Raw genomic sequence first — 18,780 nt, 5'->3', positions numbered from 1 at the left:
TAGTTTAAATAATTAACTAATAATAAGTCCATTAGCTGATAATATAAAATTGATTTTATCATATGTTGTTGTTTCGTTGACGTACGCAATATATGTAATTATCTCAACTATTTAAAACATCATTACGGAATATAATTAAAATTTATTCATTTAAGGCTGTCACTTTATCTTTAATCATTAACAAAATGTATTCATTAACTATATTTCATATCTTGAGGGAGAGACTTTCCTTATTGTACTAATTACTATTGACGTAAGTAAAATTTTAAGTACACGTGACTGACTAAGATCGAAGGGCAAAAAATGATTACGATCTTTTTAAGTCGAAATCTCCAGAAATCTATAGATCTATAGAAATTACTAATGATCTACAAATTCATTCGACGTAAATTTATATATATATATATTCTTGTCAGGGAATATACATTTTGATTTTCATCTCTATATTTATGAGACAATTCTTCAATAAATTAAATATATAAATGTATATAAAAGGCACGTGGTCAGCACATGTATGTATGATAACACTGACATTTCATTTCTAGTTAATTAGTTATATATATATATATATATTAGATACTAATTAATGACGTACATGGGAAATGTATTGTAAATTAAAATTTAAGGACCAAAAAAAATGATTGAGATTTTTGTAGATCTATAGATCTAAAGATAGATCAAATAAATTAATGTGAATTCAAAAGATAATTTTGCAAGGGGAATATATACATTTTGACGTTTATCTATATATGACAATTCTTCAGCGCCACTTATAAAAAATATCAAATAATTAAATTACTATCAATAAGATAAATATATAAATTGGTGTTTAAAAGGGCACGTGCTAACCACGCGTATGTTTGATGACCATCAGATAGACAGATTTGATATCTATTTAATTAGATATTCATATATTTATGTATATATATACATATTTAAAATAGTTACGAGTGACGTACAGGGCCACGTGTACTGTAATTTAAAATTAAAGGTCTAAAGAAAAAGTGGGTGAGATTTTCGTAAATAGAGATCTATATAGATCTTCAGAAATGATCTATAAATACACATTGATCTACAAAATCATGATCCTGAAGTTAGCAGACAATTAAAAATTTTTGAATTTTATTTTCAACAATTTAATTGAAAAAAAAAAAACTAAAAATATACACATGTAGAAAATTTAAAAAACTATATGTGCAATTTTTTTTAATATTTTTTTTTTCAAATTTATCGTTTTTTAAAAAAATTCAAAAATTATTTGACTGTTAATTTCAGTATCATACAAAATCAGCGTAAATTTATAAAAATTTTTATGACAATAAAGTTAGCAGACATTTGCAAATATTTTGAAAAATTGCACGTATAGTTTATGAAATTTCCGACATGTGCATTTTTTTTTAAATATTTTTTTTTCATTATTTCTGTTAAAAAAAATTTTTTTCAATTTCAAATGTCTGCTAACTTTACTATCATAATTTTTTGCTGGGGACAAACATCTTGATGTTCATATGCGTATATATTTAAATTTAAATATTAAGTGATTTTTCCCGCGAATTATTCAAAGGATCGAACTGTCAAATTATTTATAATAAATATATCAATAAGTGTTCAAAAAGGGCACGTGGTCATCACGTGGATGTCTAATGTCACTGAGATTTCATATCTACTTAATTACTTATATGACAATATATATATTTAAAATAATTAGTTATGACGCACAAGGCAACGTGTACTGTAAATAATAATTTAAGGGACGAGTACATTTTGACGTATGAACTTAAGTACATCCATATAATAACAAAAAAAAGAGGGGAATAAGGAAATGCGGAGAGAGGGTACGATCACAGCCGATATATATGACGTTCATTTTCTCTCTTCTATTCAGTTAAAAAGTTAAAGCCAAAGCGCGCAGATGCGTCGCGATAAATTATTATTTTATAAATTAAACCACCGAAAAAATTAACAAACTATTAATTTTAAAAAAAGTTAACAAGTGAAGTGTTTTGTAGGTGAAAATTTTCGTTATTTTTTAAAAATAAACTAAAAAATAGTTAATAATGTCTAGTGGTGTCTGTCATGCTTCTCTATCACCTGGAATGGAGACATTCAGTCCGGGATTGTGTATTAAAGTTGTGGATCCATACGAGACCATTCTTCAGACCCGATTGTCTCAGGTAAATTATAATTCAATTATTTATTATTATTAATTAATTAAATAATTAATAAAATTCAAAAACACGTATTTAAAACCCACGCGCTTATCACGTGTTTTTTTTTTAATTACACTTGGAATTGGTGTCTAATTACTTGGATATCAATTGAAAAATAAATTTTTAAACTCATTAAGAATCATAAGATTTTTATTACTATTTTCTGTCATACATTTTTATCAATTACTTGTTTTGTAAAATTATCAATGCCCGCGAAAATTCAAACTGTAAATTATTTCACTGCAATTATTTAATGATTTAATTAATTGATTAATTGATTGATTAATTAAAAAAATTTATTTTACATCCATAAATATGAAACTACCGTTATGGGGGCCATGGTTTGCATATGTAGGTCTTGACGCAAACCCATGGTACGCATTATTTAAAAAGATAATAATAAATTATATATTTTATATATATTGTATTGTCTTGTATCGATTGTCATTTATATTTATTGTATTTTTTTAAACTCGTAAAAGTATACTCACTTTAATTTATATATATTAACATTTAAATTGTCAGCTTATATATGTCAGATGTAATTAAATACTCGATTGTTTAAAATGTAGTCATATTTATATTTAAATATATCGAGATGTCACAGCTTAGGAAAAAATTAATTGATTGTTTATAAGACCTTTAGCTTTTAGTAATTCATTAATTTAGTCAATCATTTATTGGTTGTAATGACAGGATAATTATTGTCTATCAATTAATTTAAAATTTTTATTATTTTATTTTTACACTTAATTTTTTTTTAAATTTTAAATTTATAAAAAGTATCGATTAAAATTTTTTATCAGTTTATTGACCTGATAAAAAAGTTCAAGTGATTGATATAAATTTATAAAGGACTAATTTTAAATATTTATTTATTTTATAAATAGAGCTTGAGATCTTACGTATGAGATTAGAATTAATGATATCGATGAATGAAAGTTTTAATTGTTGATAATTTTTTTTTCTTTTGTAAACTTAATAAATTTTTTTATTTAATTACAGCCGACAAAAAGTCCACGGAACCAACAGAGAGTAAATAATGAAACGTCAAATTCAATGGGCAGTTACTCAGTACTTCGTCAATGCAAAAAAAATGACCGTGACAGCAAATGCAACACGGATGTTAATTTAAGTGATGATGTGAAAACGAGCTCATTGTCATCTTCGTTGCCGAATGTTAACTACACACCCCTGGGACAGTTCCCACGTCTAACTTTGGACGACATCATGCCTGAGATGGATAATTCACTCAAATTTTTAGCCTTAGTAAGAAATTTTTATAATTACAGGGGATTACAGTTCCCGTGTCGCCGTTAAGTGACCGCGAGTTCTTGTAGAAGACGAAATATGACTTTCTTGAAGAATAAAATTTTTCAATATCTCGCTTAGTTTTTGAAAAAAATGCGATTTTTTCATGTACCTGAAGATTGGAACGTTTTCGCTCAACTAAAGTGAAAAATTTATGTAATTTAACCGCTTAAGAAGTAGTTGTTGATGGCCTGCAAGTTTGCCTGACATACTATCGTGTACACGAAACATTTCAAAAATTTAGATCCAGTAGATTTCTTACTTTTCATTTTGTTTTTTTACTTTCGTTTCGCGAAAAACGTTACATATTTTTTCAAAAAAGTGAAATATTTCACAGGTTTTGATATCTGTAATTTTTTTGTATTTTTTTCCGGAACGTAAATTTAAAGACGAAAATTTTGAAAAAAAAAACGTCTGAATTAGTCCATTTTTGAAGAAGTTATTTAAAAAAAAGTCTTTTCGTCGAGTTCTACAAGAATTCGCGATCATTTGGTGGCGCCGTGGAAACTGTAGAGTTCCCTAATTACATTAAATAAAATAATTAATTAATTATTGATATTAATTAAATAATTTTTTCCTTATTTTAGAATGCCCTGGATTTAAAAGCGCCAGCAAGTGATATCCTAAAAAAAAACCGATTGAAATCGTGGTTCCAACTCTCCGGTCATCCTGACGGACTCGCACCAGCTGGACCTGGTACTGTTTGGAAACGTCTGACCGGCGGTACTGAAAACACCGAGCGCGCTGTTTATGAAGAGTTATCTAAAGATGATAAAATACGTGATTTGATACCAAAGTACTACAGAGAAGTTGATTACAACGGAGACACGTTCATTGAGCTCCAAGATCTGCTGTTCGGTTTCACTGAACCCTGTGTCATTGACATTAAACTCGGCACCCGGACATTTTTGGAATCCGAAGTGTCGAATACTAAAGCGCGACACGATTTGTACAAAAAAATGATCAGTGTCGATCCAAATGCGCCGACTAACAGCGAGCATGAAAATAAAGCGGTGACTAAGCTCAGGTACATGCAATTCAGAGAACAGGAGAGTTCAACTTGCAGTCATGGATTCAGAGTTGAAGCCATGAAATTTCCTGGCGCCCCGCCAATTACGGATCTTAAGAAAATAAAACAACACGCAGACGTCGTCGAGACACTGAGAATTTTTTTTGGAAAACACAGTATCACATACGAAAAATTATTGGAGCACCTAAAGGAGATGAGGTCACGAATTGAAGTCTCTCCCTTTTTTCAAACCCACGAGGTAAATTATTATCCACAATTTTACTCTTCAACTACCAGATTATAAAAAATGGAGTCAATATCTAATGAAATTTTAATAATTACAGGTAATCGGAAGCAGTATTTTTATAATTTACGACGACAAAAAAATCGGCGCATGGCTGATTGACTTCGCCAAGACATCAAAGGTTCCAGAGGGTATGCGACTGACCCACAGGGCGCCCTGGCAAGAAGGGAACCGCGAAGAAGGTTTTCTTTATGGGATCGATAAGCTGATATCTACCATTGAGGAAATTAAAGAGACTCTATAAGACTAAATTACAATTACGTTATAAATATTTATATATATATATAGACTTTGCGGTAGACGTTTTTTTAAATATTTAACTTATTGTCATTTACGCGGAAATATTTAATAGTTTTATTTAACTGTCAGTCGCCTTCGCGGATTCATTGCTATATTATTTTAAAATGTATATATATATATTTATATATATATGTTTCACACTTAAAGACGCTATCTGTTTTTTTTGATTATGCATTGATTACAAAATAACTTATGACTTTTAATGTACAAAGGCTGTTTAGTGTTAAGTATCTGGAAAAAAAAAATTTAACAACAGAATGGACTATAGACTGTTCTATTATTACATGAATTTTTTTTTTTTTTAATAAAATAAATAATTAAATACTCATTGATTTAATATCCACTTAGTATATTTATATAATTTATTTTTTATTCTTTATATTATTTATAACAAAAGTAATTTTGTAGAAAGTAAACAAAAAAATTATAGATTCTCATTTAATATTTTTTTTTTTTTAAATGAGTTTAAGTTGGATTAAAAAATATGATTAATTATATTGATTGGTAATAAAAAAATATGACTTTATTGTATAATTTTTTCTAAATCTGGATTCGATAAATTTATATGTTGATAATAAAAAATGGGTGTAATTTATTAAAAATTGTTTTTGTTTAAATCTATTTATAATTTATGGATGTATCGAAATTTTTTTAGTGCAAAGTTCGATTATAAAAAACAATGAGACGATTTATTTATAAAACAATAAATTTATTTAAAATCAATACTATCGATTGATGATCCTGAAGTTTGCAGACAATTAAAAAAACTATAGGTGCAATTTTTTGAAATTTTTTTTTTTTAATTTCCGGTTTAAAAAAAAATCCAAAACTTATTAGACATCCGCTAATTTCAGTTTCATATCTGTTGCTATATATTTAAAAAATCACTCGAAATTAAGTAACAGACATCAGACAACTTCATTCTTTTTTTACCCAAGTAACAGAGACAACAAAGATGTCTTTTAAATTTTTTCCTGTTTCAAAGCCAAGTTTTTTTTTAAAAATAAGACATACAGTTGGTCCTGAGTCATAGCCAACTTGTCTTCTTTTTTATGACTCTGAAGTTCGCCGTCGTCTGAAAATTTTTGAATTTTTTAAAAAATGACATTATAAAAAATAAAAGTATTTAAAAAATTGCACCTGTAGTTTTTTAAATTTTTTACATGTGCATGTTTTTAGATTTTTTTTTTTTTTCAATTAAATTGTGGAAAAAAAAATTCAAAAATTGGCAATTGTCCGCTAACTTCAGTATCATTTTTTTATGACTCTAAAGTTCGCCGCCGTCTGAAAATTTTTGAATTTTTTAAAAAATGACAGATCATAAAAAATAAAAGTATTTAAAAAATTGCACCTGTAGTTTTTTAAATTTTTTACATGTGCATATTTTTAGATTTTTTTTTTTTTTTTCAATTAAATTGTGGAAAAAATAATTCAAAAATTGATAATTGTCCGCTAACTTCAGTCTCATTTTTTTATGACTCTGAAGTTCGCCGCCGTCTGAATATTTTTGAATTTTTTTAAAAAATGACAGATTATAAAAAATGAAAGTATTTAAAAAATTGCACCTGTAGTTTTTTTAATTTTTTACAAGCGCATATTTTTATATTTTTTTTTTTTCAATCAAATTGTGGAAAAAAAAATTCAAAAATCGGTAATTGTCCGCTAACTTATCATTCTTTTTCCGTCTTAAAAAAGTCATTTCATTAAAAAAATTTTTCTGATGACTTATTTGACAGTTATTTGAAATTTACTTGCCGCCACTCTTTTGACGTCAAGTCTTAAGCAGTTATTTTTTCGATGACAATTTCTTTGTCACCATTTTGGTGGCTTATATTTGAGAGATTTTTAAAATTCAAAAACTATCAGACGTCTGCTAACTTCAGTATCATGAGCGAGTAGATCCGTCGAGTGGACATCTATCGACTGAAATCGATTACTCGAAACTTCGATCTATCGACCGCAATAACAATAATGAATATATGTTTGTGATCTTTAACCTAAACGTCAAAATTTTTTAACGTCAAAAAAATGTGCAATGGAATGAATTTTTTACAATAAAAAATTTTAAATTTTTGAATATTTTTAAAAACCACCTGTAGATTTAAGGTTCGTTACAAAAATTTAAATTACTAATTACTCAGTATTTTTTAAAATAAAATTATCCAAAAATTTAAATTCTAGGTTAGAATAATGTCAGATTTACCAAGTGAACTAGTGGCCAAGCCACTGGCACTGATCGGCCTCAGTGGCCTGGACATTTCGAATTCAATGCACCGGTCAATCTGGGATGCGTTCAGCAGCAACCGTCGTCCTGACGGACCCGCAATACAATTCAAACTCCTATCACCTCAGCACAAGTTTCCAACAGCGAAACCCAAGAGGAATTCCTACGACTGGTACATCCCCAAGGGAATCCTAAAGCGCAACTGGATGAACAAGTACCTCAATGAAGTCCCGTCAGTCGTGGTTTATTTCCACGACTTGGACTGGAACGATCCCATGTGGAACGAAAAAAAAATGGAGTGCGCATCTCGAGTCCAGTCTCTAAGACGGTCCCTCGAAGGTCGTTCGACAAAAATCGCCGTCGTTTTGATCCAAGTCGTGGCTTCACCAGCTTCAGGTGCTGAGGACGTCATGACAACCGAGCGCGCAGCTGCCCTCTGCTCTGCTTGCGAACTCGCAGCCAAATCTCTCTACGTTTTACCCCACGGAGATCATCTCCATGGCTACACATCGAGATTAGAAAACGCTTTCCACGAATTGTCCCAGAATTTTTACCACCATCAGTATCGCATCGTCAAGGGACATCGTGACCAATTAAACAAAACCTCCCATCAGTATTTATTTGTCCGGCACCAGTACAAAATGGGATTTCTCAACGAATTCAAACAGGAAAAGATGATCGCACTTAAGCATTATCAGCATGCGTACAATAATTTACTGGAGATCCGCATGCTGGATACCAACACTTTCGAGATAAAGACAATCGCCAGCTTCATAAATTACAAACTATGCAGGCTGATGTTCTCTTCAAATCAACCGCGCGATGCTATTTCCCAGTTCCGGGCGCACGTCGATAGATTCAGGTCGCGAACTGGTCCCGAGAACATAATATTTGAACACCACGCATGGATGGCCAGTCAGTATTCAACATTCGCCGAGCTGTTTGACGAAGCAATCAGACAAGGACTCCCCCCAGTACAAACTCAACACCCTGGTTATTATTTCCAGCTGGCAGCCCAGCATGCAGGCCTACGTCAGTCGGCTTGCAAGCAGCTGTGCGACATCGAGGAACCACCAGCAGACCCGCTGCTAGACGAAGGGAAGCTCGAGTTCTACGGCCAGAGACCCTGGAGACCTGGCAAGCACGGCGCGGAACCAGCTGACGTCACTCGCGAGGACGCAGCAATCGCGGCGCTGAAGTACAAAGAAAAAAATGTCAACCACTCGATGATAATCATCGGGTTGTTAGGGAACGCGATGTCGCAGTTCAAATTGTACCGGTGTCCCAGAATGCGGCGGCTCCTGGTCGTGCAGATGGCCGCCGAATATTACAACGAACGCGACTACGGTAAAGTCCTGACTCTACTTATGCACATGCTCTGGGAATACAGGACAGAACGCTGGCCGGTTTTGCTTACGGACATTTTGAAAAATGCTCTGAGGGCTGCTTACTTATCAACCAGCATCCAGGATTACATCACGCTGGCTATTGAAGCCTTGGGACCATTTACTACCTTCACAAAAGAGCAAAGAGCTGATATTTATAACAATATTGTAAAAATAATTTCCCGTAAAATTCCTGACTGCGAATTCGATCTTCCGAGCGACGCTAAAAAATTAGCGGTCGATAAATGGACCTCGGAATTGAACCGTCCGGATAATTTTATGTTTACAATTGATGACAATAATATATCGTCTTTCATAAACGTCAAAGCCAGTTTCTCATCACCGCAGTATACCGTCGGTGGTCCTGTGATAGTAAATGTCTTTGTTAGAAATTTTTACGAAAGCGAAATTGAATTTTCTAAAATAATCGTGACGATTGGAACCGGGGGCTTCAGTTCCGAGTTTCCTGTCAAAGAAACTGCTGATAAAAATCTCTGCTTCGCCGCCAAGGAGACCAAGAAATTCATCTGCGAATTTCCGGCTGGTCAGCAACCGGAAGCCAGCGAAATAAAAATAACCGCAGTGTCACTTTATCTAGGAAACGACAATAATTTTTGTATCGTCATGAAATTTTCAGCAGCTGGCAGCGACCCGGCTCTGCTGGACCGATTTTACCCGGACATCCAGCAGCTCCGCAATGGAACTTTCGAAACAATCAGACCGATTACTGCTGCTGAAATAAAGCAGCCAGAGTCCAGTCTTAATATTTCAGTGGATTCATCAGCGCCAGCGTTAGTCAGCGAATGGTTGCCCGTTAAATTGTCTCTGTCTTGTCACCAAGACATTAAAAATATTAAAATAAATCTTAAGCAAATAATCGGTGATAATTCAAGTGATCGGACAACTGAGTTATCACTCGACATGTCTGATAAGCAGAGCGCAATAACAATTGAATTAAAATCACTGGATAAAAATAATCCAGTTGAACAAACAATTTATGTGAGATCTCACCAAGTGAGCACGCGAAATTTCCTGGTGAAAATAGACTACGCAGCTGACGATGACATAAAACGCAGCAAGGAGATCACGTACTCGTTGTCAGTCGTCAAGCCATTTGACGTGACGACGCAATTTTACACCCAATTATTCGAACCTCTTACAAAAGCTTTCGTCAACGAGCAGTTCATTGTGATGCCGCATGTTGTCTGCACCTCGCCCTGGCCGATCCTCATCTTGGACACGTCCGTGGAACTCGGGAACTCTATGGCCAGGAAAAATAACGAGCGGACCAGTGTCCTGAAGGACGTCACCCTAAGAGACGGAGAGACAGCGACGGACATTTACTGCGTGATACCCAAAGCTGGGAGCGAGCAGCCGACCTCCACTGGAGTCTACACGATAAAATGGAAGCGCGACAACGAGGACCAGGCCATCGAAACAAGTATCAGTGTCACGTTGTCTCCTGTCTGGGTCGAAGATGCCGTCGTTGGACTGGAAGCGAAACTTCCTGCCCAAGGGTGGGTCCAAACTCCCCTCTGTGTTGAATATTTTATCAAAAATTACTCGGATTATCTTTTCACACTCCGACTTACTATGGAGTCCAGCGACGCGTTCATGTTCGCTGGACAAAAACAAGTCGATATTTCCGTCAGACCTAATAATGAAAAAAAAATAGAGTGGATTTTGAGGCCATTAGTGGCTGGATTTGTTGCTTTACCAACTTTATCACTATCAGTGCCTATAGGTAATTATTTTTAATTTATATTGTTATCGATAAAAGTTTTTATGTCGAAACACTAATTGATTTTTAATGGAATTATTTTGTTTTTTAGATGATGAACACAAATTATTTAATAAAAATAGGCTACTTGAACTTTTAGGAAGGTCTTTACCAACTCATATTTATATTATGGTAAATTATATATATTTTTTGATATTTATAAATTTAATTGTTTATTTACTTCATATTTTTTTGTTTATTTTCACAGCCAAAATCACCAACTGCGGAAACGTAAAAATATTTATTTTAATGTTAAATATTAAATAAACTTTTAATGTATGATAGTATAAACTATATATATATATATATATATATAGATACATATGTGTATGTATATATATGAACTATGTATTTGTTAAATATGTAATTAATTATTGAAAAAATAATTTAAAATTATTACGAAATTATAAATATTTTTTTTGTCTTCATTTATTATCATAATTGATAAGAAAAAAAATCAATACTCGTTACCATGGTTACGAAATAAATAACTTTGCCCTGGAGCTATATATATATGGAATTTATAAAAATAATATAATGAATTATTTTGAAAATGCCGCAAATTGATCGTGACGTAAATAATCTTATCGATAAGTACTGCGGTGAAGAAAAAAGTTTACGAGAACAATTAAAAAAATGGTAATTTAAAAAATTTTTTTTTGATTAATAATTAAACTATTGAGGTTGATAACAATTTGAATTTAAAAACAAAGTTATTAGTGTATTATTTCAAGGATATTTTGTTAAATTGATTTTTACAATTTTTGTAATTTAGTTTATTAATTTTTTATTTATTAATTAAATGTTTATTGTTTTAATTACAGTGAAGTTGAAGGCGAAAAAAAAGTAAATTTAAATTTACAAAGAATTCAAAGTCATAAAAAATTAATTTATATAAGTAATGAAGAAGCGCGGGAGCGTAATCGTCAATTATTAGAAGTAAGCAATTAATTTAATTAACAATTAATTTTATCAACATTTTACTTTGCTTTGAGTTTCATATTTTTATTTTTATTTAACAGCAAAATTAAATTTCTAGGTCTCAGTTCTCTGAGAAGTAGCCAACAATTTTTTTCTAAAAATTTATTTAAAAAAAAAGAAATTTTTGGCGCCAAAAAAATTTTACTTGCCCCAGAAAAATTTACGAAAATTTTCTTCAGCCAAGAAATTTTTTTTTTTTTAATTACAAAATAATTAAAATTTATTTTTATTATAATTATTAATGATATTTAATATTAATGAAGAAAAATAAGTAAACATCAAAATGTCACCAGTTATCCTTTGACTTAAAAAAAAAAAAAAATTTAATGGATTCAAATAACTGGTTTTTTTTTAATTAAATATATATGATATATAATTAGATAATTAGGATCAATGAAATATATGAGAGAGCTGAATGCTGGAATATTTGGCAATCGATAACTTCACCCCCCGCCAGAATTAACGTCACTTAATTATTTTTATATTAGAGTAATAATTTGTAGTAATAAAGCAATCGACCCAATTAGTGACACTTTATATATTTAGTTCATTCCGGATGATATTTTTGAAAGTTATTTATATTTCGATATACTGTTCATTATATATATGCTCAGGAATTTGACTGTATTTTCAAGACAAAAGATTAGGCGACAAAATAATTTTAATTGTCTCTGATAACAAAAAGAAGTCTGGGAATTCCATAGCAATTATGACTTTTTGATAATTTATATATTTCAGTGGTCATATAAAATCGCGTGTAAGAAAAAAAAGTATACAGAAATGATCCACTTGAGGAATTTAAAAATATGAGCCTCAGACAATTTACAATTTTCGGATTTTTTTTCCACAATTCATTTAAAAAAAAAAAAAAAAAAAAATACATATGTAGAAAATTTAAAAAACTGTAGGTACAATTTTTTTTTTTAATCTATCGTTTTTAAAAATTATTAGACGTAACTTCAGTATCATTTTAAAAATGTGATAAAATTTTTGAATTTTTTTTAAATTTGTCGACTTGAGAGTCAGTTTAAAATTTTTTTTTTAAATTTATTACAAAGAAGTAAATATTAAAAAAAATTAAATATAATTTAAATCGTGTCAATAAATGAGAAATTTTTAAATTTAAATACATTAAAAATTTCATACATTTTTATAAATAATTAAATACTCGACTGATAATGGAAAGAATATTTCAAAATTTTTTATTAAAAAAAAACTCTATAAATATCAGTTCTCTTTATCTTATTAATTAGTAAATACATATGTTCATTAAGGATGACCTAAAATATATATGACTTCATGTTTTATATAAAGATTCAAAAGTATGATTACAATAATTACAGAAATACTTAAACTTTTAAATTCTCTAAATAATTTTAAAATTATTTGATTTAAAAAAATTTTCACATTTTCAATTCAAAATTCTGCAATTAAAAAAATTTACATGGGTCAAGTATATTAATTAATTAATTAATTAATTAATTAACTAAATGATTGATTTTAAAATAATTTTTTTTTCAGAAATTGGAACTGTCGAGAGCACGTTTACGAACACTTACATCTTTTACTCCAACAGACCAAGAACTCGGCGAACGTGCAGCAGCCTACCGAAAATATTTAATAAAATAATGAATTGAAGAAATAGTTGATTAGTAAATCCAATAACTCGAGCCGAACGAACAAACTATTTAATTAAAAGTTTGTTGATCGTCCGGATCGATGCATCAGACCACAAATTTAAATTTTCCGCCAATATTTGAATTTCAAAATTCAAAATCCACTCCTGTAATTCCATACATTTCTTCTTAGACAATTAATTAAATTCAAACACGACTGATTACTCCAATTAATTAACATCTACAATAATAACAGTAATTAGTAAAATAAAAAAAAATTAAACTAAAGAAGAAAATTCCTAGTCTTCACATGAAAAATCCGAGTATTAATAAATATTTAAATGTGAGTATATTTATATTTAATTAATAATATTAATATACAAGTAATTATTTACTTGTATTAATTAAGATAAATAAATGAAAATAAAAAAAGTAAAATTGTAGGAAGTCAAAGACTTACTTACCTTGGGAGATCCGGCGAGGAAATAAACGAACAAATGCGATAGACACTGATCAATTGTGGGTGCAAGACCAAAGTGACACGTTCACATTAATGTCCCAATGGATATACCTTCCAATGTCTATCGCCATTGGCAATTACGCATGACTCTCAATATTTTTTTTCTTTTTTTTAACTACGTGTCCTCACGATACCGGCGTCACGTTTCAAGCCATTCTGATAACTCGAAGGCGCGACTTGTATTAATTTAGAAATACAAACTACTAATTTTACAAATAAAATACAACAGACATCGCATCAACGAGCTGTTAATTTATAAATACTTAATTATCTAACATACCTGGGAAGACTAAATGATAACTGAATTTTCTCAGCAACTTTAGGACATTAATTTATAAAAATCCAAATTGATAAGACGGATTTTGAATAATGTCGTAAATTACTATGCACCTGATCAAATATAATTTATATTTTTATTTTTAGTATTTATTATTATTATTATTTTAATATTAAATCATCTGTTCAAATACTCACCGAGTTATTAACACATTTTATAAGTTTTCTTTAACTATTTAAATACAATAGTAAAACGTGAATTAATAGTAGGTAGCAAAGATGGTAAATTCTTATAGGAAAACAGTTAAAAGTAAATGATACGAGTATTGATATTTTTTCTAGGCCATTATTTTATTTTTTTCGTTGCATAATACTCGATAGCTCGTGTGTTTATAACATTCTTAAAAGTATTGACCATCAGCAACTTCTTTTAATATTTAACAGTAAACTTATCTCTAGTCTTAATCAGTCATTAAGTTTATTCTAATATATTTTATTTAATATTTTGTAATACTAGTGGTAATACTATGGCTTTATTTTACTGAAAGATAAATAATTGTTTTCTCTTTTTAAAAAAAAATGTTTATTTTTTTTACATTTTAAAATAAATATTACATGGAATTTATTAATTTTAATTTTAATAACTTATTATAATTATTAAGTAAATTTAATTGTTCTTCTTACATATTTATTTTATTCCTTTAAACTCAGTATATATTTTAATATTTTTTAAGATGCAAATGTTCAATTATTTTATAAACCGATTCTTTTTTTTTTATAGATTTTAAATATTAATAAAATAATTGGACGGCAAATTATATTTTTATTTTTACTTTCATTGCAGATTTTTTTAGATAAATTATTTTACTAGTTAATTATTTATTAATTGTACTACGGTATAATTATAATTAAATGGCCACTGGTTTTAAATAATTTAACCCGCGTTAAAAAAGTTATTGACGGATTGGAAGTAAAGTTTAAACACGGGTATAATTAATTTAAATTACGAGGTATTTTTTAAATATTCAAAAAATGGCCAGTTAATTACTAAGCTGCGATTCCTAGAAAGTTTTTGATAATCGGCGCGACTTTTTCGGGCTCATTGAGGTGGACGTGGTGACTTCCTTGGACTTCATGATACTCAAATTTTTCTGAGTTATTTTTTATGATATCCAGAATCTCTTGGTAATGTTCGGGATGATCGAATTTCAGACCCGGCATGGCGCGAATATTTAAATACCGGCACTTTATTTGCCGCGCATACTCAGATGTCAGATCCATTGACAGCATGCCGAGAAGTGATACCTGGTAATTTAAATAATTTATGAATAAATAATTAATTATTTTAATTTGTGTAAAAAAAAATTCGTTTCAAAGATTACAAAAAAATTCGATATGTGGAACTTTTGAACTTGAGACAGATTAGAACTTTGTGGAACTTTTGTAAGTTTGATAGTAAAAAAAAAAAAGTTTTCCTAGGATTTTATGTGGGCGAATTTTGAGTGAAAAAAAAATTCCAAAAACTCTAATGGAAACTTTTTTGGAACGAGGGTAAAATGTAGTAAAAATGAGTTTTGAAAAATATGTTTTACCCTCTATATATATTTATCATTTTGTATTTATTGTAAGGCCCTTAGGGAGCTAAGGCTTCAAGGCCTAAAAATTTTAATAAATAAAAATAAAATAAATAGCCACACCCTGCTCAGCAAGTTCTGCAGTGAAACATTTTCGGCTAAACGAAAAGTTTGTAGCAAGCCTTGGCTGGATAATACTTGCGTACAAGATGAAAATCTACATCCTTAAATTGGATGTAATTTGACAGAAAATCGCCGTCAATTTCCAGTGAAACTTTCAATAAACTTGACGTCATTATTTGACAGTAACATTTCAAGTTAAATTGAATTCAAGTTACAATCTACTCAACTTAACAGCAGATTTTTGCTCTCCAACTTTTGCTGTTAAGTTGACTTCAGATTCTGGCTGTAACTTGAAGTTAACTTGCGGTTATGGTGGCTATCAGGGTAACTCCTTTTTGAACTCAAAATTCGCTCATATAAAATCCTATTAAAAAATTTTTTTTACTATCAAAAGTTCAAAAAAAGTTCCAGCCGAAGTTCTAATCTGTTACAGGTTCAGAAGTTCCACATGTCGAGCATTTTTAAAATCTTTTTTCTGCATGACAAGTAAATCAATTACTTTTAATCGTGGGTCTCGGGAAAAAACGTGCTTGCCAGGAATGGCCGCAGGTTGGGTGCCACGTCGCATCAGAACCTGAGCACTTTCGCGGGTGATAGAACCCCCGTATGCGTCCATGACAATATCAACCATCTCTGCGTAATCATACACGGGCGCAGAATCATTTGTATGCTGCTCATATTTTAGATATTTATCGACATTATCTTTTGTCAGAGTCACACATTTGCTGATTGTCTTGACAGTCGGACTCGCAATGTCCAGACTTATCAGCAGATCAACTTCATCTGGATAAGAAGCTGCGTACAAAAATCCAATTGCGCCGCCCAGAGAGTGTCCAAGAAGTTTTATCTGTTGAAATAAAAAGTTTAATAAATTTTTTGAAATTTAAATTTAATTGCAACAGAATTATTAGTAAGTGTAAGATTGCGTGTAAGATTAAGTGTAAATTTAAAAACAAGGACGTGCAGATTTAATGCAAGTGTTTTTATATATTTATAAATATAAAATATCTGACCTTACTCCACTGGAAATGCCTGGCGACTCGTCGCAATAACATTAACCCGTCGTAATAAACAAAGTAGTACTGTCCTTTATGAAGGTGGGAGGAATAACCATGACCAGGCAAATCCAGACAGAGAAATGATATTTCATTGCTAATCATCGGGATCAAGCGATCAAAACTCCCTGCATTATCCTGCCGTCCGTGTAATGTCACTATCGGCTGAATATTTTTTGGCCCCCACCATTTTCCTACGATTTTACATGACAATTTTTTGTTAGTATTTTCTTTTTTACTTTAATTATTAAAACAGAATTTTAAATTTAAAAGTACTTTTGTTTTTTTGGCAATGGGACAATTGAGAGGGTGGACGTCAATGAGAATTTAAATTTTGAACCGGTTGTCAAAAATTTTGGCACGCAAATAAAATTAATTTTGAACCCAGTGAGTAGTTTAATTTTTTATAAATTTCGCCGTGAGCAGAAGCGCATGAATGTTATTTGAAATTCGCAGACGATATCCCAGTTTTTAAAAATATTCAGATCTTGAACTGTCATGTATTAAAATTTTTTCAATCAATGCTTTAATTTTTTAAAAATTTTAATACTTATGACAGTTGATACCCAAGAGCACACGTTTGACGTCTACAAGATTCCAGGTCTGAGGCTGTTTTTTGACCCATCAATAAGGCATCAAATTGTTGACAAAACAATCAGAAGTCATCCAAAAAATTATTTGCTCAAAATATTTGACTCAAACGCTGGTAAAAAATTAATCACAAATAATTATCAAGTGTCATCTGAATGACATGTCAACTGACTTTTTTAAGACGGAAAGAAAAATACAAATTTTCTATAACTTAAGACCAACATCCGTACGGATGACGTCTTATTTAAATAAAAAAAATTTGTCTTGTCATCTTTCATTTCTATGATTATTTTCCGCTATCCGGTGATACAAATTTGACTCCACTGTCCATCTTATGGCATGAAATAGACAAATATTTGAACCATTACAGAAAATGGACGAGGAGAGATGACATCCCTGGTAGAAATTTTTCGGACTTTTCTTTGAATAACTCTGAAAAAGTCTTTAGGACTTTGAAAAAATCTTTAGAGCTTTAGATCTGAGTTTTTCAGAGAAAATTCCGAAAAATTTCCACCAAGGATCTAATTGTCTCTGTGCTACATGGGTAGTAATTGAATATTTTTAAAAAGTGAGTACCAGTCTGAGAATGTCCTTAAAAAAATAAATTAAAGTCTAGGATATCTAAGGATCTACTATATAAGGTTTGCTTCTGCTAACCTTATTCCAATTGTAAAACTTAGCAATTCTACGAACGAGAATAACTCCATCCCAAAAAACATAGTAGAAGGATCCCTTGTGCAGGTGAGATGAAAACCCGTGGCCAGGAAGATCAATACTAAGAATTGCATGCTGGTGAGCTAGTATCGGAGCAAGTTTATCAAAAGTGCCAGCATTGTCTTGCCAACCGTGTAAAGCCACAATAGGTTGGACATTTTTTGGACCCCACCACTTTCCTAAATGTGCCGGCATATAAAACTATCCTAGAGTATCGTGTCTTAATTTAAATTAATTTTTGACTTTTCTTGACCACTTACCGCTCACGTGACCCCATGGCACCGGAATCTTTACTTCCTCAGCTGAAAATAAAATGAAATATTTTACAATTAAATTTCCAGTAAAATTAAAATAAAAAATTATTTTCTGCACCATCAATGTCAACTTTTCCATCTACAGAACTCATCTTTGACCAGAGTTTATTGAACACCGAATCCTTGCCACGTTAATAGAAAACTGACGTCGATCTAGAATCAGGAAATAAATTTCTAATTATTGCTGATTCATTGCTTGTGCAAATGTCAATTTTTTTCTAATTATTGATATTTTGCTAAAAAAAAAATTAATTACTAAATAAAATGTCAAAATTATTTTTCTTTACTCACTTTTTTAAAATTTTTTTTAAATGTCAAAGTTGACAGTTAATTTTTGTTGACTTAACAATTAATGTTTGTAATTATAATTATATGCTTACAGTTGAACATAACCATGGGACAATTATTTTTTAATTACAGTTATTTGTATTCAAACATCGATATCAAAGGAATTTTATTGATGATTGATAATGAGGTCTGCCAGTAAATTTAT

At 30.5% G+C, this 18,780-nt stretch overlaps 4 protein-coding genes across 6 annotated transcripts; 3 read left to right on the top strand and 1 right to left on the bottom strand.

Annotated features, from left to right (window-relative positions):
* The first annotated feature begins 1,590 nt into the window (after positions 1-1,590).
* Positions 1,591-5,502, top strand: LOC130665008 (inositol-trisphosphate 3-kinase homolog). The gene is made up of 4 exons (XM_057465245.1): positions 1,591-2,174; positions 3,216-3,479; positions 4,109-4,789; positions 4,875-5,502. The coding sequence occupies exons 1-4, from the start codon at positions 2,058-2,060 to the stop codon at positions 5,076-5,078; spliced, it is 1,266 nt and encodes a 421-aa protein (XP_057321228.1). The 5' UTR covers positions 1,591-2,057; the 3' UTR covers positions 5,079-5,502.
* A 1,594-nt stretch (positions 5,503-7,096) lies between these two features.
* On the top strand, positions 7,097-10,882 carry LOC130664630 (trafficking protein particle complex subunit 11). Its single transcript, XM_057464629.1, has 4 exons — positions 7,097-7,240; positions 7,316-10,487; positions 10,576-10,655; positions 10,732-10,882. Exons 2-4 carry the CDS (start codon positions 7,325-7,327, stop codon positions 10,756-10,758), a joined length of 3,270 nt encoding a protein of 1,089 aa, XP_057320612.1. The 5' UTR covers positions 7,097-7,240; positions 7,316-7,324; the 3' UTR covers positions 10,759-10,882.
* Positions 10,883-10,963: 81 nt separating this feature from the next.
* On the top strand, positions 10,964-13,416 carry LOC130664633 (uncharacterized). The gene is made up of 3 exons (XM_057464635.1): positions 10,964-11,162; positions 11,348-11,462; positions 13,026-13,416. The coding sequence occupies exons 1-3, from the start codon at positions 11,077-11,079 to the stop codon at positions 13,131-13,133; spliced, it is 309 nt and encodes a 102-aa protein (XP_057320618.1). The 5' UTR covers positions 10,964-11,076; the 3' UTR covers positions 13,134-13,416.
* A 1,196-nt stretch (positions 13,417-14,612) lies between these two features.
* LOC130664632 (probable serine hydrolase) lies at positions 14,613-18,752 on the bottom strand. Of its 3 annotated transcripts, none has more exons than XM_057464633.1 (6): positions 18,579-18,752; positions 18,346-18,440; positions 18,234-18,275; positions 16,627-16,862; positions 16,113-16,460; positions 14,613-15,221 (listed from the first exon to the last, which is right to left on the bottom strand). In XM_057464633.1, exons 2-6 carry the CDS (start codon positions 18,377-18,379, stop codon positions 14,964-14,966), a joined length of 918 nt encoding a protein of 305 aa, XP_057320616.1. In that variant the 5' UTR covers positions 18,380-18,440; positions 18,579-18,752; the 3' UTR covers positions 14,613-14,963. The 3 variants fall into 3 exon arrangements, with proteins under 3 accessions (XP_057320616.1, XP_057320615.1, XP_057320617.1); XM_057464632.1 differs by lacking the exon at positions 16,627-16,862 and adding an exon at positions 17,917-18,152 and having other exon boundaries at positions 14,614-15,221; positions 18,579-18,749; XM_057464634.1 differs by lacking the exons at positions 18,234-18,275; positions 18,346-18,440; positions 18,579-18,752 and adding an exon at positions 17,917-18,056 and having other exon boundaries at positions 14,614-15,221.
* Between the last annotated feature and the right edge of the window lie 28 nt (positions 18,753-18,780).

Source organism: Microplitis mediator, chromosome 3, assembly GCF_029852145.1.
Source record: "Microplitis mediator isolate UGA2020A chromosome 3, iyMicMedi2.1, whole genome shotgun sequence".
NCBI lineage: Eukaryota > Metazoa > Arthropoda > Insecta > Hymenoptera > Braconidae > Microplitis > Microplitis mediator.
Note: the sequence above shows the minus strand (reverse complement) of the source record. Positions and strands in the feature narration are given on the sequence as shown.

Coding starts and splice junctions, on each gene's coding strand:
- LOC130664630 (XM_057464629.1), top strand. CDS start 7,325: ATGTCAGATTTACCAAGTGAACTAGTGGCCAAGCCACTGGCACTGATC. Junction 10,488..10,575: donor ATCACTATCAGTGCCTATAG/GTAATTATTTTT, acceptor TTTGTTTTTTAG/ATGATGAACACAAATTATTT. Junction 10,656..10,731: donor CAACTCATATTTATATTATG/GTAAATTATATA, acceptor TTATTTTCACAG/CCAAAATCACCAACTGCGGA.
- LOC130665008 (XM_057465245.1), top strand. CDS start 2,058: ATGTCTAGTGGTGTCTGTCATGCTTCTCTATCACCTGGAATGGAGACA. Junction 2,175..3,215: donor TTCAGACCCGATTGTCTCAG/GTAAATTATAAT, acceptor ATTTAATTACAG/CCGACAAAAAGTCCACGGAA. Junction 3,480..4,108: donor CACTCAAATTTTTAGCCTTA/GTAAGAAATTTT, acceptor TCCTTATTTTAG/AATGCCCTGGATTTAAAAGC.
- LOC130664632 (XM_057464633.1), bottom strand. CDS start 18,379: ATGAGTTCTGTAGATGGAAAAGTTGACATTGATG. Junction 16,863..18,233: donor GCCATGGGGTCACGTGAGCG/GTAAGTGGTCAA, acceptor GTAAAATCGTAG/GAAAATGGTGGGGGCCAAAA. Junction 16,461..16,626: donor GGCATTTCCAGTGGAGTAAG/GTCAGATATTTT, acceptor TTATTTCAACAG/ATAAAACTTCTTGGACACTC.
- LOC130664633 (XM_057464635.1), top strand. CDS start 11,077: ATGCCGCAAATTGATCGTGACGTAAATAATCTTATCGATAAGTACTGC. Junction 11,163..11,347: donor CGAGAACAATTAAAAAAATG/GTAATTTAAAAA, acceptor TTTTAATTACAG/TGAAGTTGAAGGCGAAAAAA. Junction 11,463..13,025: donor GTAATCGTCAATTATTAGAA/GTAAGCAATTAA, acceptor TTTTTTTTTCAG/AAATTGGAACTGTCGAGAGC.